Source organism: Empidonax traillii, unplaced genomic scaffold (assembly GCF_003031625.1).
Source record: "Empidonax traillii isolate 1590-97213 ecotype Southwest subspecies unplaced genomic scaffold, ASM303162v1 scaffold797:size354868, whole genome shotgun sequence".
NCBI lineage: Eukaryota > Metazoa > Chordata > Aves > Passeriformes > Tyrannidae > Empidonax > Empidonax traillii.
Window position 1 is genome coordinate 39,989 of NW_020955990.1, and position 20,188 is coordinate 60,176.

Sequence of the window (20,188 nt, forward strand, 5' to 3'; positions counted from 1 at the left end):
GAGAGGTCTCCACGTAAAATATCTTAATGTTGAGAAGAAAAAGAGCCAAGTGTCTACTATGTATGTTTGTTTCTCTGGGATTATTTTTATAGTTAGTATGTAATTTGTTTCCTGGGTACAATTTGTCACTGCCTGATCTTGATTACTAATGCCAGTTACATTTCTGTTCTAGGCACTCTGCTTAATAGTGCTACCATTCATTCCTGCATCAAACCTGTTTTTTCCTGTTGGATTTGTGGTAGCGGAACGAGTGTTGTATGTTCCTAGCATGGGATTCTGCATTTTAGTAGCACATGGATGGAAGAAATTATCAAATAAAAGGTAAGGTGGTGTTACCTCAAACTGGTGTAACTTATCTCTTACTTTCATAGAAGATAATCATTTATAACTGCAAGCTTTCCCATTAGAGCTTTTATCAGTATGAATTTATTACATTATAGCTCTTACTCTGTTTCAAGTTCTTAATGACCATAGAGTAATGACCAAGAAACCATTTCACAGTCATGAAAAAACGACAACAAGGAAATTCTTAGGCTACTGGTGGATTATCCTGACAAGGTTATAAAATTTATTTAAAATATATAGAAATATATCTATATACACACACAAGTGCATAATGTATTTTTTATTTTATATATAAGCATACATACATTCGTAGAAAAAGCCTCAGCCTGCACCAAACCTTTTTAGGATACAATGACCTTATATTACACATTGCTACAGAGTAGACTTTACCTATGATCCTAGTAGTATAACCCATCTCTCTTTTCTGTAAAAGAAAATATTTTGTTTAACTCGTGTATTTTTTTAAGGATTAGGCAAAAAGTATTTCTTGTCCAGATTTGATTTATATCCTACTCCAGTGCTTGCTGACTGAAGTTTATATAATGTGTGTGCATCAGCAAGTTAAAATATCTTGCTGATTAAATTTTCAGATATGCTGTGGTAGGAATGGACATCAGAGCCATTGAATATTTGCTAAACTAAAGAATTCTTTGGATAACAATTTCTCTTTAGGAAATTCTGCTATAAAAGCATTTTTTGCACACACTTTTGTTTTTTCTGGTATCTTCTACATTGATCTACACAAGGCTCCCTCTGACCTGGATGTTTTACCCTTGTGGCATCCTAATGCTAGTTTAGACAAATGGAAAGGCAGCAATTCACAGTCCTGTGTTGTCTGCTATCGTAAGGGCTGAGGCCTGGCAGTATCACTTATGCCAATGGGTGATGCTGAAGCTGACAGCACATGCATAATGAGAAATTAGTGATACCTTGTGGGAGTGAGTATTCTCACAAATCCCACTACAAGGCAGTAAAAATAGAAATGATGTGAAAAAAAGCAAGGAACCAGGAGAGGATGGGCAGGGAGAAAAACCAGAGAGCAGTGTCATTTACTACAAAAATACTGGGAATCAGCACTCTGAAAAGTCTTATGACAGAGAGAAGGCTCCTTGCGGAAAGGGAAATATGCGGAAAGAAAAACCTTTCTTATAAGCCTGATGGGCATATAGATTACTGTATATTCCAGTTCTCATTGATCACTTTGCTAGTGTTTAAGAATTTCTCTCTTACAGTTTTACAGTTCCACTTTTTTAGTATTTGTAAAACCAATCATGGTAGTCTAACTCTGCACAGCATTTTGTATATCTTAAAAAGTGGAGGGGAAAAATCTTTCCGTTTTTAGCAAACCCCTGTGAAGTAGGTAGTGGTGTGAACAATTGTTGCATAAGTCAAGTATAAGAAGTAACTGTTCATGCTGAACAACTGTATGTCCTCTCAAGAATTAAATTTTTTTTAAACAAAATTATATTTGTAATTCTAGGAAGGCTACTGAGTGTTTGACATGTTTTTTCATAGTGAAGTTAGAATTCAGAAACAAAATGCCTGCTGTGGTGTATGTTTTATATGTCATGTTTAAACTCGAGAAAAATAAACTGCACAAAATCAAGATTATTCCTGACAAGCTTGCCACAGAAGGTGACTTCTGCCCCAATTTGCAGCTTTAAAAAGAAAATTGCTAGAAAGACGTTAAACCTTTCTCCCATTTAGATGTTACAGTAGCACTAGGATTGTATTTGTTTATGGAAGATTGCATAGTCTCCACATACCTCTCTGTTAATGTGTATTCTGCAGCGTGGGAAAATTGGCAATGTGTTCCGTAAAGAACCTGTGTGGAATTGTCTGATATGACACAAAAGGATGGGATGATATTTTAGTTTCCTTTTTTTATTTTTTAACATTTTGTATAGTGTTTTGGAGAGCCTCACGTTTTGCCATCATGTTTATTGTTTTAGATTACAGCTAAGTTTTAACAGACGTATAATTTTTGTATATTTTTGTTTACATTCTATTATGTGAATTTCATTTGTTCTTAAAGGAATTACATAGTCATAACAAAAACATCAGGTAAAAACCAAAATAAATTTGAAATTAGACGTTGTTTCCTTTCAAACTCTAGAGTGCGCCATTCACAAATGTAGTCCTTGGTTTGCCTCAGCATGTGACGTACTTACTCTAATTAAGATTAGAATTGTTTGTGTGCTTACAGCAAATCTTTGTTTTATTTAATAGTGTGCTAAGAAAAATTTCTTGGGTTTGTTTGGCTGCGGTACTATTCACTCATGCCTTAAAAACACTGCACAGGAACTGGGATTGGGAGTCGGAGTACACATTATTTATGTCAGCTTTAAAGGTACTGTGTTCTATTTGGAAAGTATAATGGAAAGTTTGTTGCTGTTCTTATAAAGCTGCAGTGGAGCATGATAAAAACGGAGAAAAATTATGCTTGTTTTGGCACATTAATTTCTATATTGACAGTATTGACATATAATTAGTTGATTTGGGGAATACTTTAAAAGCATTGTGATGCACACATGGGAATTCACTTGCAAGAAATAGATGGTAATTTTTCTTGTCTGGATCAAAGCAAGATATGTTTCAGTACAAAAAGCTGCTAAAAGATTGATTCATGGAATAACATCTTTAAAGTTCACATGCCATGATAAGACAGTTTGTAAAAGATCACATAACAATTACAATGAATTTTAAAATATTTGGTATTTCTAGGGACAAATAACTAAAATAAATTGATATTGAGCATCACGTTGACTGTAATCATTCTGTATGCAGTGTTTTGTTATCCTTTACATATAGAAGCTTCATGAAATCAGTCATTTGCTGTGCACTCTTTGTCTTAAGACATAGATAAGAGAAAATCAATTGCCCTGTAATTTCTGCTTTGATTATTATTATACATTGATATCTTTTTTGTGGTTTTAGGTAAATAAGAATAATGCAAAACTATGGAACAATGTGGGGCATGCATTAGAAAATGAAAAGAACTTTGAAAGAGCCTTGCAGTTTTTCATACAGGCCACACAAGTGCAACCAGGTAAAAGCTTTAACTAATTGCCATTGAATGACATCTCTGCACTCCTAGTATTTCAGTATGCTTAGCTTAATTAACATCTTCTCAATGATCTGTTTTTCTTAAACTGAACTTAAAAGAATGTCATATAACAAATAAAGTGATCCATAGCTTTTGAAAATAATCTAAAAAAGCCCACCAGAAAAAGTCTTTACCTATAAAAAGTGCAAAAACTTTTGATTAAATACTATTATTTGCATGACATTTTTTCTGAATTTACTTAAACTATAATTTCTTATGGAGCATAATTATTATTTCATTTTCTTATTTAAAACTGAAGAGGTGTGTAAGAAAGCGAAAAAATCTAGATATTATCAAAGTGCACATATAATATATTTTACATGTTGCAAAAAAAATTCTAGATAGTACTGGACTCTCTCTCCTTTTTCCTTTTAGAAGTCTAATATATAACCTTCAATTTACGTGCCTCTAAGATACTAAGAAATTAAAGATAGATACATGGAAGTATGATATGACCTCAAACTATTTACAGTTTCCTGAGTAACTTTATAACCCCTCCTTAGTTCATGGCTAAACTATTAGCTTCATAATTAAGATGAAAAATTATATAAAATCGGATTTTTTTTTTTGTGATAATGGTCGTCTGTGCATTGTACCTGTACTTCCCAGTGCTCTGAACGCAGAGGTGTTTGTTTTCACAATACTCAGTGCATGAAAGTATCTTGGTTTGCATTCTTTTTTTTATTAAGATGATATTGGTGCCCACATGAATGTAGGAAGAACTTACAAGAACCTAAATAGAACTAAAGAAGCTGAAGAATCATATATGATTGCTAAATCATTGATGCCACAGGTAAGTATAACATTACCTACCACCACAGGAGAGAACCTATATTCATTATACATTTTTTGGTTTTTTTTCCCCTGTAACTCTGTGTGGCTGTAGACTTTAAAGTTTGTATAGGGTTGTTTTAGAACTGATCTATGAAAAGAATACAATCATGGCTGTTAAAAAATGCTAACTTGGAATTCTGTTAAAATTGTTTTGGTTTACTTTATATACTCCTGTGTTGTGGGGGTTTTTTTTTTGAAATTTAGGATATAAAAGATAGCAGCAGCTAAAAATATACACTTAAGATTTCTGGTGACAACAGGTTTGTTTTCAATTACAGCTAATAGTGACTGTAGCTAATGGTGACTGAGTTTGAGCCCTCAAGACAAGGTTTAAATACATTATTGGAGGTTGGAGAAAGCAGCCAGAGCAGCAACAAAAAAATTGGTGCCTGAACATGCTTTTGTAAACATGTGTTTTGTTACCTTTACCATTTGTTAAGTTATATTTATAGCTAGCAAATGTTACTTGTTCAAGCTCTTTAGGAGGAAAACAGAGGAGTATTTTAGAGAATGTATGAAGATAACAAAAAATGTGGTTACAATGAGACTGACAATAAAAATCAGCAGCCCCTTGGGTAGAAATATGGCATTAAGAAATTTATATTGTGAACCAGTATGAAGGCTCTAAATGGATGAAGTATAAACACTAAAACAGTTGCAATGTCATAGCATTTTTATCTTTCCTGACTACTTTTCATTTGCTATCAATGACTGGTAAAATCTTACTTACACACTTACCTTAGGCTGAAGGGTTATTAAAAGGAATGCAGATGTTTTACAGAATGTCAGTTTAGGCATTAGGAAATATTTTTGTCTGAATAGGGAAAGTTTTGCAAGATCTGATTATTTTCTAATGGCTATTTGCATGAGCCCAATTAGGTAGTAGCAGAGCTTAGTTACCTGATATCTTAAATATGGGCATCTGTGTCTTCATACAAATAAAGAATAAAAACTATTCTGTTTATATTTGGGTATGATTTTCTGGGAATGAAGAATTGCTTTTTGTAATCATTAAGGGCCTGCACACTAATGTCTAGTAGTACCCTAAAACAAATGTGGCAGAGTGAAGAGGAGTTCTCTACTGTCTGTCATATTTTACCCATCCGTGCTTGGTACATATATTCTCTTTGACAGATTATTCCAGGTAAAAAGTATGCAGCAAGAGTTGCTCCTAACCATCTGAATGTTTATATCAATCTTGCAAACTTAATTCGAGCAAACGAATCTCGCCTTGAAGAAGCAGATCAATTGTATCGACAGGCAATTAGTATGAGGCCGGATTTCAAGCAGGCTTACATCAGCAGGTATGTTTTCTAATTTTAGAGATATATATTCTTGAATGAACATTTTTGTATTTACAGTGCTAAGGACAGTATTTAGATCATACAGTTGAATTAGCTGCTGGAATTGCTTCGTTTCTGAATGAGATGATGATGATTTGGGACAATTATCAATTATTCATTACAAGCCCTGTTCTTTCAATTCCTGCTTAAAATGGCATGTTTCCACGTAGGTTTTGTATTCAAACATTGCATAGCAAGACTCTTAACTCCAATTTCCAATCTCCTAGTTCAGTTTTGAACTAAAACCCTTTTGATTAGTCTGAATCATGGAACTTTCTTTATGCTTCTTTGTTAAAGATGGTCCAGAAAATGCACGGATTAACTATTTAGCTGACTTTAGTGTTTTCAGTCAAGAGTAAAGTGAATATGATTACTGAGGCTTCTGTTCACTATTTAGTTTTTTGTGATCCCATTGGGACTGAGGGTAGTGCAAAATGGCTAAACTGTAGCTGTTGCAGTGTAATTAAAGAGCTGAATCAGGAACCTTTGATCACTTGTTTTTGGTTGTGTCCTACTTATGCGTTTGTTGTATACAGACTTCAGAGACCTGAAAGCTTTAGGAATGTTATCTAAATAGTGTCTTGCTTTGTGTTTAAAACAAACAAAATAGAAAAAAACGCTGTTATCTCACATCTGCTGACTGTAAGAAGGCAAACATTTAAAAAAACCTGTCAATTATTTTCATATGGCTATGAATAAAAGTTGAAAGTTAAATCTGGTTCTTCCACAGGGGAGAATTACTTTTAAAAATGAACAAACCTCTGAAAGCTAAGGAAGCTTACCTTAGAGCTCTAGAACTAGACAGAACCAATGCAGACCTGTGGTACAACTTGGCAATTGTTTACATTGAACTGAAAGATCCAGCAGAAGCCCTGAAGAATTTCAACCGAGCGCTAGAACTCAACCCAACGCATAAACTGGCGTTATTCAACTCAGCACTGCTAATGCAGGAATCTGGTACGTTAATTGTCTCTTTTATAATTATTGCATATTTGCATTTATAAGATCCATACTATTTAATTTTTTAAAATTTAAGTTTTTTATTTTTTGAAAGGAGAAGTACATGGCATCATCAAAAAAGAAACTGTTTATTTATAACAGCTTTGTAATTTGTAGTGTATAGAATTCATCCAAAGTGTACATACACCTTAGCTGATCAGTGTCTTTAATACAAGCGCTGTTTTACAATATAACATCTTATACATATAAAGAGTAGTGTCACACAAACATCTTCCAAATTGTGCCTATATAATTTTTTAAAAATAATATTTAGTAAAACGTGTGATATCTATGTTTTGCATTTATAGTGATTGTTTTAATTATTGACTATAAAATATATTGATTTGAAATAACTGACTTTTGTGGGCTTAAGTCTAGCTCTAGAACAGTGAATACATTCGTAGATTCCTCTGTACTACTGCTAATTAAGGTAATTCAGTTGGATTTTCATGAGTTTATTTTTTTCGTATGTGTAGCTTCTAGCTCTATGGGTAAGGGGTAAATGTGAGCCTTTGGTGAATTAAGGCTGTTGCAAAGAGTATTAGACAAGTGAACTGGTAAGATTTGTTTTCCCTTTTATTGGGATAGTAAACTGCCCCTAAGAAACATAAAACACAGTTTTCGGAGGAGAGGCCAATTGTAATTTTTCATCTCTTCGCACCTTGTAAGTTCAAGACATGCCTTGTCTCTTCTCTATAGAAGCACAGGTTGCTTCAAACAAGCAGAAGCATTAACAATCTAGTATTCAATTTTTCATAGTAAAAGGTGCAGCACTGTTTCAGGGGGTTGAAAGAGGGCAGTTGAAAACACCTCCCGATCCTTCAGTAAGTCCAGGTCTGCAATTCTTTACTAAAATATGTTCGCTGGATTATTCAGTAAAATAGTGCAGGCCACAAGCTCGTCCAGCTAATCTTGGTATATCCAGATAAAATTGTTTTACTGTATCTTTATTAAACTTTGATGCAAATTGAAATATGTGGATTACAGATTTTATTGTTTTGGGTTTAGAAGCTATTTTAGCCTGGTTACATTAGAAGTCACCCTATGTGATCTGTCTAAATTTTTTCAGTCTATCTTTAATAAAAGTAGATCTTCTGCTCAAAGTTTGGCTCTGTAAGACCTGGTTTGTCAGAACTGACGTCTGCTCTGCATTCCATTTGCTAAACTATGCATGAAAATAATTTCACTTAAACTTGTAGAGACACCTTTTGTGTCTGTTATACCAAACCTAAATACCATTCAACAGCTAATAGAGTAATGATGCTGACTTTGGCTACAAATCAACTGTACATAATTTCATTCTGTAAAGAAGATAGATGTCTTTTTTTTTTTTTCTGTTACACAACAACAATAAAAAGTAGCATTTTAGACCCTTTCTGTTTTACCAGTTGCATTTTATATTGTATAAAGATTAGCTTTTCACAGGCCTGGGTTTAAAAATCCTTCAGAATAAGTCAAGAATTAAATGCTTTTTCCATCATTTAGGTGATGCTCGGCTTAGACCTGAAGCTAAACAAAGACTGTTACATTATGTGAAAGAAGAACCACAGGATGCAAATGGATACTTCAATTTGGGTATGCTGGCAATGGATGATAAGAAAGATATGGAAGCAGAGGCATGGATGAAGAAAGCCATAAGGTTACAGCCAAACTTCCGAAGTGCTTTGTTCAATTTGGCACTGCTTTATTCTCAGACAGCAAAAGAATTGATGGCTTTACCTGTCCTGGAAGACCTGCTGAGATACTACCCTGATCACACCAAAGGTCTGATTTTGAAAGGAGATATCCTTATGAACCAAAAGAAGGATATTGTTGGAGCAAAAAAGTGTTTTGAAAAAATTTTGGAATTGGATCCCAACAATGTACAAGGCAAACATAATCTTTGTGTGGTTTACTTCGAAGAACGAGACTTAATAAAGGCAGAAAAATGTCTGGTTGAAACACTAGCACTGGCACCTCATGAAGAGTATATTCAGCGTCATCTAAACATAGTCAGAAGTAAAATTGCATCACTCGGTGCTATGGAACAGTCATCACTTCCCTCAGAGGGAACTGCAGCTGCAGAAGAAAAAAAAAAATCATTTCAGAATTTGAAAGAAGTAAAAAATGAGAAGACAACCACCCAGTCAACAGTTGATAACAATAAAGAACACTCAAAAAATAAGAAACTAGCAGAGAAAAACAGTGTGGACAAAGAGACTCCCAAAAAATCTGCAAAAGAAATCAAAGACATTGAAAAAAAGAGAGTTGCTGCTTTGAAAAGACTTGAAGAGATTGAACGTATATTAAATGGTGAATAGACTTTATCATGTCACAAAAGAATAAGGAGAGAATACTATTTTTAATTATTGTTTAATTTGTAAGCCAATTGGAAAGCGTTCTCAGTGCTTTGAAAACAGAAATAATGTTGACTGCATATCAGTTATCAAGCAGCAAAAGACATTACAATGCTCTGTATGAGAAAACTGCAACTTTTAAATATGATGGAGGGATGGGTGGGAATCAAAGGAGAAAGGGTTGAGAGTAATCTTCAATGCAGAACCCTAGAAGTGAGGAAATAACACTCATAAAAGTCTTTGGTAGTCAGGGATATTAAATAATTCTACTTTCAAAGAATCAGTGGAAGAGCTGAATGGAGAATTAACAGGATAAGCCAGACACTGCTTCTTTCTCCCATACAAATCTACTTGTATTAACATTATCTACATTTCAGTTTACACATCATCAGTTGAAATTTTTCTAGACCTCTTCTATACAAGAAAAAAAGTTTTTCTTTGCATTATTTGTTTCTAGAACTTAACAAAAGTCATCAAAATGCCTCTGGCTGTAGTATAGGAAGATGCAACAACACACTAAAACTTTCAGTTGCGTTCCAAATATGGAATGATATAATAACTTTTTAGATGTTCTTTACTTACAGCGCTAATTGTTTTTACTCTGTTACCTGATAAGAAATCTTATGGTGCTCTTAACATCTTTGGACTATGCTTTTTCTTTTAAAAGAAATGTTGTTTTTTCTTCAACTATCAATCATCCAAAATTATACTAAAAAGGTTGGGTTTGTCACTTTTTCCCCAGTTCATTGAATTCTGATAAATGCACTTTGGTACAGTAACAGGTATGCTACGCAGTAGTCCTTGTTGACTTTGTATCAATGGCTGTGGATTGACTCCTTGGTGTAGTAAATTCTTCCTTGTTTTATCTGGTTTTACTATTTCTGTCATTGGAACTATATTTCTATTCTCATGACTTTTTACAACACTAATATAAGCAATGATTGCTGAAGGAAGTGTGATAATAATAAAGCCACTGAATTTAGCAATGTTTAACACAAGGCAATGTAGGTAGTGTCCTTTCAAATACTAAGTTCTGTTGTTTTGATGCTTTGTCTTGGGTGTGTGGTTTTTATTAAATATTTATTTTGACTACTAAAGTATTCCCATTTACACTTTTTTTTTACAAATGCATCATTTTAATTTCTTACATGGAATGAAAATCTTTGCAATTTCAGTGTTGCTTTTATCCTTGTTCAATGCATATATTTTTCTCAAATATAGTACCAATTACCTAAACCCAATGTTTTCCTTAATTCTGAGAAAGAAAAAGAAGTGTAAGAGCTGGGTACAGTAATAATTTCATTAATCATTGAATCTAACTTACTCTTTATGTTTTGTGTTATTTCACAATGTGCAAATATTCCTTAACTGTACTCCTGAAACTTAATCCTTTGCATACCTGCTCAGCTTTCTGCTTCAGGCAGTAACCCGGCTGTAAGATGTAATAATTATCTCTGTGGAAGGAATCTGAAATGGTTAAAATCCTTCCTTGCATTAACCTTTCTTTGTTATGTATCATTCATAATGTTAGCACAACAATTGCTTGCATAGTAATAACTGGGGGAAAAGAAGTGGGGTTTACAAAGCATGATTTACAAGCAGCTGACAGGAACAAGTGCGTGGTGTGCAACTGTTCATCATACAAAAAATTTACGTGCTACTTGTAGTGAAGCACTCACAGGAATCTACTGACCACACCTTGAAAATCACTTGTTGTGAATAACTCAAATACTTGTAACTAAAATAGCTGCTATGTTGACCTTTATAGAAACTTTAACTTGCATATTAAGTCTTCCTCCAAACCTTTGTTTTGCAAAACGATTAGTCATTGTTCTGCACAATATGAAGGGATGTTCATTTGAAAATGGCAGGAACTAAGTAGCATGAAAAGGTACTTTCTGATAGAGGAGGTCAGGATTCTTCCCTCTTCCATATTAAGAGCTGCTAGAATCCCACTGCCGCACCATTTTTATGTGGTCTGTAAATTGAAGGGGGCAGGAAGGACACATTCTTGATTTCTGCACCTGAACCTCTGTCATGCTGCTCTCCCTGACCATTCAAGTGACTCTTTAGGGATTGGCCAGAATTGTTAGATTTGTTGATGCTAAGAAGTGCCATCAAGTTTCACTAAAATCACTAGGTGAATGTAAATGGAAGGATGTTGGATGTTTTTCAGTCTGTTACCAGGTACCATTTATTCCCTCTTGTTAAGAAAATTTTAGTAAAAACAAGTATTTTTACTAATATCAGTGTGCTGAGTTGTGTTTAGCCTGTTAGGATGTGTCAGACATTTTAAAATTAAGCTCTCATGAGAAAAACTGTTCAGTAAATAGAAGTGGCATAACTTGTGGAAAATAATCAAAATAGCATTTGTGCATAGGAAAATTATCAAAGAGAGAATAAATTCAATTTTGTCTGCTTGCAGGTAGAACAGAATAATCAACAGATGTTTCTCCCCTTCCAGTTCAACTTATCCTTTCTCCTCTCCCTGCCATCGTAATGTGCAAGAACACCATAAATGTCACCCCTTTTCAGAACTCCCAATTTCACTAATGAGCAAGAATTAGGAATTTCTGAGAGTGGGACAGGCATAATAAAATAACTTGTACCCCTCTTACCATAAAATGCAGTTACTGTGGTTGCTGAAAAAAAATGAAGAGATGTCTTCTGTCATCTTTGCATACATACATAAAGTTATTCAATCTTACCTGTACAGCTGCACTAAGCATTTGAAGCATTTGTGCATGCAATTTCAGTACAGACTCATGGATTTGTCAGATTAGGTACTGGATCTTTTGCAGGTGAGTATATGCATAAAGAGGGAGAAACCCATATAAACATGGATAATTTGATATACATGCATATATTTGGGATACTTCAGTACTTACAGGTAGTGCAGTTGCAGAGGGACAGCATGCAAGTATGGGTTAACCTTTGTGTTGCCCATGAAACATCCTAGGACTTAATTTTCTAAGTTTTGCAAGTATTCTTTTTTTTCAAAATATTATCCTTTGCATTGCAACCAGGTAAAAACATGATTGGTCAGATCTCATTTGTTTTTATTGTCTATTTTTTAATCAGCTGCCAGTGAAGTAGTCGTGTCCTGTGAAGATTGGGAAATATTTCCTACAAAAAGTCATGTACAAAGTGTTGGAGATTGGCGTCACAGATATTGGTAGCACAGAAATCTGCTGTATTATGCAGTGCAGTTTGTACCTTGATTAGACAATATTAGAAGAGAGAAAGTCAAGCTAGGAATAAGCGTGGAGGAAGATTGCTGTGAATGATTTCGTATAAAGAAACATATGTGAAAGGGTTTCATATAAAGAAAACATGCAACACCTGTGCTGCTAGAGCCTTTAGCTGAAAGAAATAGGAAGTTTTAGATTTATGCTCAGCTGTGGAGACTTAATGAACTGCATCTTATTCTTGGAACCTAACAGTAATTTTCGTATATTTGAAAGGAAAATTACATGTTAAAATCTAATGTGAGTGAGTCTTGGCTTCAACCTATGAAAAAATACCTGCATAGCTGTAGAACCCACAAAAACTTATCCAGCTTGCCATTTCCCACTGGCTCTCTGGCATAAAGCAGAGAAGTTTGGAAGATCCCACTCCGAAAGGGACACAGGTTTGTTCTGTGCCCATGGGATGCAGAAGATGCACATGTTCTTTGTTTTCCAGGAGGTATAAGAGTATGGTTATTGAGTTCCCCCTAAATGGATTTAAATTGCTGGCAACAGTAAGGTGTGTTACTTAACCTTCATTTAGCACAGCTGGCTGAACCGTAGGTTTGGGGGATATGCAACCTCATGTTTAATGGGATTTCAAAGCAAAGCATTGACCTGTAAGAAAAGTCAATTTGTTGAGAGAGAAGTAAGCACTCACAAAGCAAAAGCTCCTGAAACATTTCGGCATTATGCATGTAGGTTGTCCAGCACATCTCAGCAGCTTTCCTTTCCTTGCATCTGTTGGTCAGTCCAAGACCAAGGGGCACTGAGAGCAGCTCTTCAGACCCAGTCATTCAACCATCTGCCTCTCTCTTGTCAGATGAGGTTTTTGCAAGACCTAGCTGTGCCTTATAGATTTAAAGCTGCTCACATACCTTCTAGGGTATGGAACTCTATGCTGAACATGCAGGCATCTGTTCCTTCCTAAAGTTTCTTTTGGAAAGACTCAATGAAGATCAAAACAATTCTGGGAATTTAGCAGCTTGCCCCAGGCACTTGCAAAATTTGGATTGCACAAAAACTCCAGGAAGAGTTCCAGTTTTGGTAAGTGTACGTGGCTGGGCTTTTCCTTGCAACTTCTGTAATCCACATCTTCCTGGCAAAATGTCTGAAACTGCAGCAGAACCTGCTACTCCTGTAAAGTACTGCTTCAGTTGCTGCTGTGTAACCAAAACTATGCTTTGACTTTCAGCCTAGGAATCCTGCTTTGCTTAGACAGAAAGCTTGAGAATGGAAAGGCTGGAAAACAGCTTTCACCCATCCTTCATCTCACTTCCTCTCCCTTCCAATATGTAACGCTCTTGTAGTGTTCCGACTGAACAAGAAGAACCTGTCCCCCAAACCTCCAGCCTAGCTTACAGAAAGGTAAGACATTCCTGCTTGAGATTAAAATAACATAGTTTACTATGTTATATACATTATAGTGCCTTTGTTTTTTAAATAATCCTAGATGGATATGGCTTTATAGCATTGAATAAGTGGTAATGCAGCTAATAGTCTTAGAAAAACTTAAAAACTGCTCTCTTCAGTCTAGGGCCTGGCTACAAACTAGTGATTCTGCATATGCATTATGTGTCTCTTGTGAACAGCAAGAAGTCACATATACACATCAGCTAACAAAAAACAAGAGTAACAAAACCAAACCAAAACTGAAAAAACCCTCCCCACCAGAAAAATCACAGAACTTTCTGCATAATTATCTGGGTATGAGAACAACATAACAAACTAACTAACTTCCTTGGCCTAGGAAATCATCCTGGAAAAACACATTTAACCTTCTCTGGCACAGTCATACTTTAAAAGACTGCTGGGAAGATAACTGAACTTTAAGGATAACATTTACTCTGAACTATGGAGTTCTGTTTAAGATAAAATAATAATAGAATGTTACTACTCCAACATAATGCAAACTGTTAGCTGTTACATCTTTATCAGTATAAGAAAGATACAATAAAAGTGAGTAAAAAGTCCCTGTTTGTCTTGTGTCCTCACCAGTACTTACAGAACTGTAAATGTCTTTTGCTAAATATTCATACAGAAGCACTAACTTTCTTTACAGCGAGTTTAGAGGTTACCTGCTGACTTGGGTGAACTCAGCCTTTTGCAAATGTGGACAGAAACAGAGAAAAATTAAAACATTTGGGATTGGTGGGGCTTTGCATGCCAGACTAGACCTTGGCATTGTGGAGAAATGTATATATACTTGGCACAATTTTAGTTACTGGTGGGTCAGTGTAGCAGGCAAATCAGTGTATTTGATATAGTTTTGGAGGGTGATAAAAGAAGCTTTATATGGAGCTATGAATTCTTTGTCTTTTCTACATTGTAACTGTTGGGAATGTGAAGCCTTGAAGGATTCCACATGGAACAGAAGTGAGCACTGCAATAAAGCACGCTGTTCAGATATCCTACACATATTTAGCATATACATTTGTTCCTTACATGTAATTATCAGGGTATTGTCTTTTTAAATAGACATAGCAAGGTATTTTTAATTATATGTGTATTCATCTACGCACAATGAGAGTAGGTGGAGGAGGAAAATACAACAATTACAGGATGTCTTACCAAAAGTAGAAGTCATAAATCTTGATTTTTAAAATACCGTCTTGAACATTCACTCACCTTTGCAATTTTTAACCCAGTCCTACACTTTTGTGATACGTGACCATAAGTCTATAGCACCGACTCCACAGTACCAAGAGCTCAAAGGAGATTCTGACAGCTGGTGCTTACAGAGTGGGGAATTAGTTGTTATCATTTCTCTGCCTCAAGCTGAATAATCAAGACTTGCTTGTTTGTTTGGGAGGACTGCTCATTTCATCTACAGGAGTATCAGTCATTATGGATGATTGTGTCAGTTTGCAAGATATAGTACTTTGTTGATAAAAGAAGTTTAAAGGGAGCTTCTGGATACCCTTCCTGCCCCTTGAGTAAGTTTTAAACAGATCTGGAATGCTGGGCTTTCTTCAACTCCAAACATTTATCAGTTTTCCACAATAAATAGCTACAAACAAATACATAAAGACAATGGAAAGGTATGTGAAAGCTTAAATCTCATGAAATGCAGATACTGTGCAAAAACATAAAAGATGCTGAATTCTGTAGTACTTCTGCAGATGTATTTATGTGAGAGGGTTTTCGTGAAGTTACATTATGATCTGTAATGCTGAGTATTATCTATATAAGTCACACTATATTTCTGCCCCTTACTTGGGTGAATATAGTCAAGGTTTTAGTACAAATATTTAGGTTTAAATTTGTCTTTCCAGGAGTAATCTTTCAGATGTTTTAACAGATAATGCAAAATGGCTAATTGGCTAGAGTATTCATGAAATACAAAAATAAGAAGCATGATAAAGTTTTAGGAATTTTTTTTCTTTAGATCAACATACATGAAAAATAGATTGGAAGAAAAAGTATAAGTACTGCACAATGACAAAAGCACCACTGAAATTATAAAGATTCAGAAATTAAAATGATGCAAAAGAATTTTTCAAAAATTTTCTAATTATCTGCACTGTTTGTGATAAAAAGGAATCCTCTTTCCATTGACTTCCTTTTATATTTTGATTTTTTTTGTTGACTGTAAAACCTTTTCCCTTAAAGAACACTTTTTCAAAAATTCTGAGCACAAAATTGACAGATAATCCTTGAGCTTACAAACACAATACGCACAGTGACTGTAGAAAAAGAAAAAAATACATAAAGCAGAAAGCAACTGAAATGCAAGAAGGCAGCTAGGGGGTTTTGTTTTGAAATGTTAATAACAAAATAACAAATACTGTTATCTTAGGCTGTTTCATATCGGGGTGTCCTAAGCCTTCTGGCTGATGAGGAAATAAAGCAAGCTTTGACTCGTTGATTGCTGATCATCTCAACTTCAGAGTCTAAAAACCATGCCACATGGTTGTTTTTACTACTATACTGTTCCTTGTTCAGCACTAAATAAAATTGTATAAAGGGATTGAAGGTGAGATTGAATTTCAGTAGCACAGTCTCTGTATTTTTTTAAATATCTTTAGGTTGTCTTTTCTTTATCTTTTTTTTTGTTTCTGTGGCAGTGATACTTTCTCACACTGCGAGTGTTCTAGGACAGAAGGGTGAAAAGAGGAGCTAATTGAAGGATTTAAAGTCTTATATATAACTAATAGGCATATTCAGTGTTCAGCTCTTTGCTTTTGGTTAAAATACATATGAATAAGGTATGTAAGTATATAAATTGCAAATGTAAGACTTTGCTAAATAACTGGAACACAAGTATTTCAACATTCACTTTGAAAAGTGCTCATTGTTGTTTATTATTCAAAACTATTGTTATTTGGAACAGCAATGCAGAAAAATTCATACAGGCAGTGATGACCAAGTTAGTGCTTCAGGTTGTTGCATATTGTGGAACAGTTGCATAAATCACATAAATGATTAGCTAAGAGTAGACACTTACATAAATAAGTCAATATAGTTGTATAATATAGAGAGCATAATACCATGTGTGGCTGCATTTTTCTGTTGTGTCTTAACACTGGATTTCTTTATTGCTTGTGATCTGGCAGGATATGTTGAAAAGGTAGGAGTCTTTGCTTCCAGGGGCAGCAACTGTATAGACTGTTGTTCATCTGCTGTTCAGTATCACTTCAGAGGTGAAGGCTTTTGTCATTGTACTTGACCTCTTGGTAACTCTTATGTTAAAGGGAGAAACAGAGCATTCGGTCAACAGGCTAAACTAGAACAAGATTTCCAGATCATGTTTATATCAGTCTTCAGATAAGGATGAAATAAGCCATCGTTGTTCTGTATTTCTGTCCTGCATTCAGCAGTTTACAGTGTCATCCTCGTAGTCCTAGTAGCAGCTTTGGTACAGCCTAGACCAGTAACTATAAATCTTAAACAGCAATCCAACCCCTCTTCTATATGTGACAGAATAAATTGCAGTGCTTTTAATAACACCACTGGAAGATGTGACCTTTGGCCTGAGAAATTTATCATCGTGGAAGAATGTGATGATCTAAACTAGGAAATAAATAAAAATGGCATTTTCATTGCATCTTTGGAACTAGCATCAAACATCTAGGGTCTTAAAAAGCTTCTTAATTCTACTGAAACGTGACAATCTTCATGATATTGCTTGTTAACAGTCCTCCAGGCCTGTGACTTTCTTCTTAAGGATTTATTGCTTTTCTGCAACTGCATAACTAAAGGAAAAATAGTATTTTGCTTTTAAATATTACTGTCAAATCTAATACAAATTTTTATTTTTAATTCAGCGTGACTGTGCATAAATCCTGAAGCACTGAAGCACCTGTACATAGAACTGCACCAAATAGTTAAAGTGCTGTGAAGACCGTGTTTGGAATATTGCAGGTACAACATGGCTGGAAAGCATTAAGAGAAATAAAGAACATAAATCCAAGACTTTTGGCTACAAAGATACAATCAGTGTGTCAAGGCGTGTTTATTCCACAGATTACTGGGCACTTCAGTATACACTGGATCAGTGTCACTTCAACTTGCTTTTCACTTTTTCTAAGCGTTCACCTTCAGTATCAGAAAGTGGGTTACACAGACTATGCTTTCATTTGGTGTGGTCACTCTTAGAAGGAATTCCATGGTGTACCCAAGGTGTTTGGGGGCTGTACCCAAGGTGTAGCATATGAGGTGTGAAGAGAGGCTGAAGCAGCTCATTCTGTTTTGCCTGAAGAGACTGAGTTATAGAGGCTTCTTACTGTCATCTTCAACTCTGTGGAGGTATTTGCACAGAAGGAAATAATGATGAAGATAATGAACACAAGCTGCAGCAGCGGAAATTCTAACTAAATGCAACAAAAAAGTTATTCTCAGCATTCCCATTTGCAGATGATCATACTATTCAGAGGCACATCACTGCTTTGACATATTTCTTGTTTCAGACTCTTCAGCAGTCATGTCCCAGTGAGAACAGGACTGCAGGCCAGCCACTTCAGCAGAGCCAGAGGGAGACGTTTTGCCATTACAGATACCACTGGGGCTGACTCCAGGCATACATGTTAGAATTTAAAAAGGTACAGAGAAGGATAACTAAAAAGCAACTAAATAATTGCAAAGGCATCACAAAAGTCATGCATTACTTATGCAAGGATTTTCCAGGGAAGAATCATGCAATTTAGAGTAAAAGTGAACAGGAAGTAACATTTCTTTATTTCTCTTAGTATCAGTCTGTTTGACTTAAATGGATGAAAATTTTGTTGGTAAAAATAAGATCTTAATAGAGCACATAGTTAAATTGTTGTTCTTTGCAAGATGCTGTGGTTTGCTGAGGTATAAAAGATCCCAAGAACCAAATAGATACATTTATGAAAGTGAAGATCTATGAATACCATGCAACTTTTGATTTAGGAAGATACTCATGTGCAAATTCCCAAAACCTGGTAGGATGTACAAGAGAGAAACTACCATGTTATTTACATGATTCCTAAACTGTTCCCCTAACCATTTGGCAGTAGAAACAGTCAGAGACTCCGCAGCAAGCTAAATTGACTTTTGGTCTGACCCATGCCATAAAAAATATTATTCTTAACTTCAAAATCATTAGAGAAAAAAATTTAAAAAGTTTTGTTTGGAGTAACATAGAATAAACAAATATCTATTGTAGCTCCGGTTTTGGTTGTATAAATATAATTGAAGATTTTGTCTGTAATGGTTTTGGACAGAGAAATGCTTGGGAAACTTGGGAAACTTTGACTTGGCAGATGCTAGAGACTAGAGGACAAATGCTAAGGATATGGTAGGGCCTGGATATTTGTGTGCATGCTAACCAGCCAATTTTTAGGTATATAGTCTGTGAACCTGCAGAAGGTGACATTCATTAAAATGAGTTTTGATAAACAGTGGAGTATTTGAGAGGTTATGGCTGTAAAAATAATGACAGAAAAAAACCCAAAAAACAAACCAAAACTATTTGTTCTTTAAAAAAAACCTAGATGGATTTATTTTGAATTAAGTGGAATTAAATGCCTGTTATACATGTCTCATTCTGCAAAAGGCAGATTTTATGCACAGATATACTAAGACGATTAAAAAGATAAATCAAATATAGAGAAAGGTGGAAGTAAAATACCATAACATTGTCAATCTGTGTAGATTGAGATGCTATTTTATAGCTGATTTAACAGATGAAGAAAACACTTGATATCTTTCTGAAATTCAGCTCGAGAAACTAATAGCTAAAGTACAAATGACAAGAACTGGTGGAATTATTGGCAGATGCGTAAAAGATTTGCAAAAGGTAAAGAGCAACAGATGGTTCTGCAATATCTGATAGCACAGTAGTTACTAGTGATGTTCCTAAAATAACTTAGTATGAACTTCTTTAATAATGTCAGTCATGGCTCTGGTAGAAATACACTAAAAATGCTGATTGTATTTGGTGACAATATAAATATATAAGCATTGTCAATACAGGGTAGGGTATCGTATAAAAATCTCTTGTTTGCTACTGGATTAGTAGAAATGGGATGAAATTCAATAATAGTTAATATAAAGTGATGCACACTGCCCCTTAATTATGGGTCAACACAACTCTGCTAGTGGTATCAACACTTCTGTTGAAAGCTAGAATTTTGCTAAGAAATAAGGTGGAAATGTGCTCGCTGTCCTCCATAACCGCGTGATTATAAATTAGTGAGTTCATTTAGCCAGAAAATGAGATAACTGTTGAAAAGTTAACTTCGGTGGAAATAAAGACACTGGTGATGCTCATCTGGAATACTTGCTTATTTTGATTGCTTATGGCCAAGATCAGTAAATTCAAACTAAAACAGTTATGTGAAAACTCTGCTGGGTGACTAAGTAAAGCAGAAGTGTCTTCTGCTAAGAGCTAGAGCTTGTTATCTGAGGCTAAACAAGTCAAAAGGGCATGTCTTTGTTAAGATAGTCAGTAGGAGGATAAAAACTGGCAGAAATATTACCATTTAGGCTGAAAGCCAATGTTTGTACAAGAGCAAAAAGAGAGAAAACAAT

The 20,188-nt window shown here is 35.0% G+C and overlaps 1 protein-coding gene across 6 annotated transcripts in view; it reads left to right on the plus strand.

The window, feature by feature from the left end:
* Positions 1–20,188, plus strand: part of TMTC3 (transmembrane and tetratricopeptide repeat containing 3) — a 47,780-nt gene that overhangs the window by 19,486 nt on the left and 8,106 nt on the right. For 3 of the 6 annotated variants that reach the window (XM_027901544.1, XM_027901547.1, XM_027901545.1), the window contains exons 9-15: positions 173–321; positions 2,575–2,695; positions 3,283–3,394; positions 4,141–4,244; positions 5,420–5,589; positions 6,359–6,585; positions 8,113–10,232. In XM_027901544.1, coding sequence (XP_027757345.1) covers positions 173–321; positions 2,575–2,695; positions 3,283–3,394; positions 4,141–4,244; positions 5,420–5,589; positions 6,359–6,585; positions 8,113–8,927 — 1,698 coding nt within the window. In that variant the 3' untranslated portion in view covers positions 8,928–10,232. Of the gene's footprint in view, positions 1–172; positions 322–2,574; positions 2,696–3,282; positions 3,395–4,140; positions 4,245–5,419; positions 5,590–6,358; positions 6,586–8,112; positions 10,233–13,385; positions 13,730–18,046; positions 18,348–20,188 lie in introns of those variants that run through there. The other 3 variants (XR_003573229.1, XR_003573228.1, XM_027901548.1) reach the window with 3 other exon arrangements.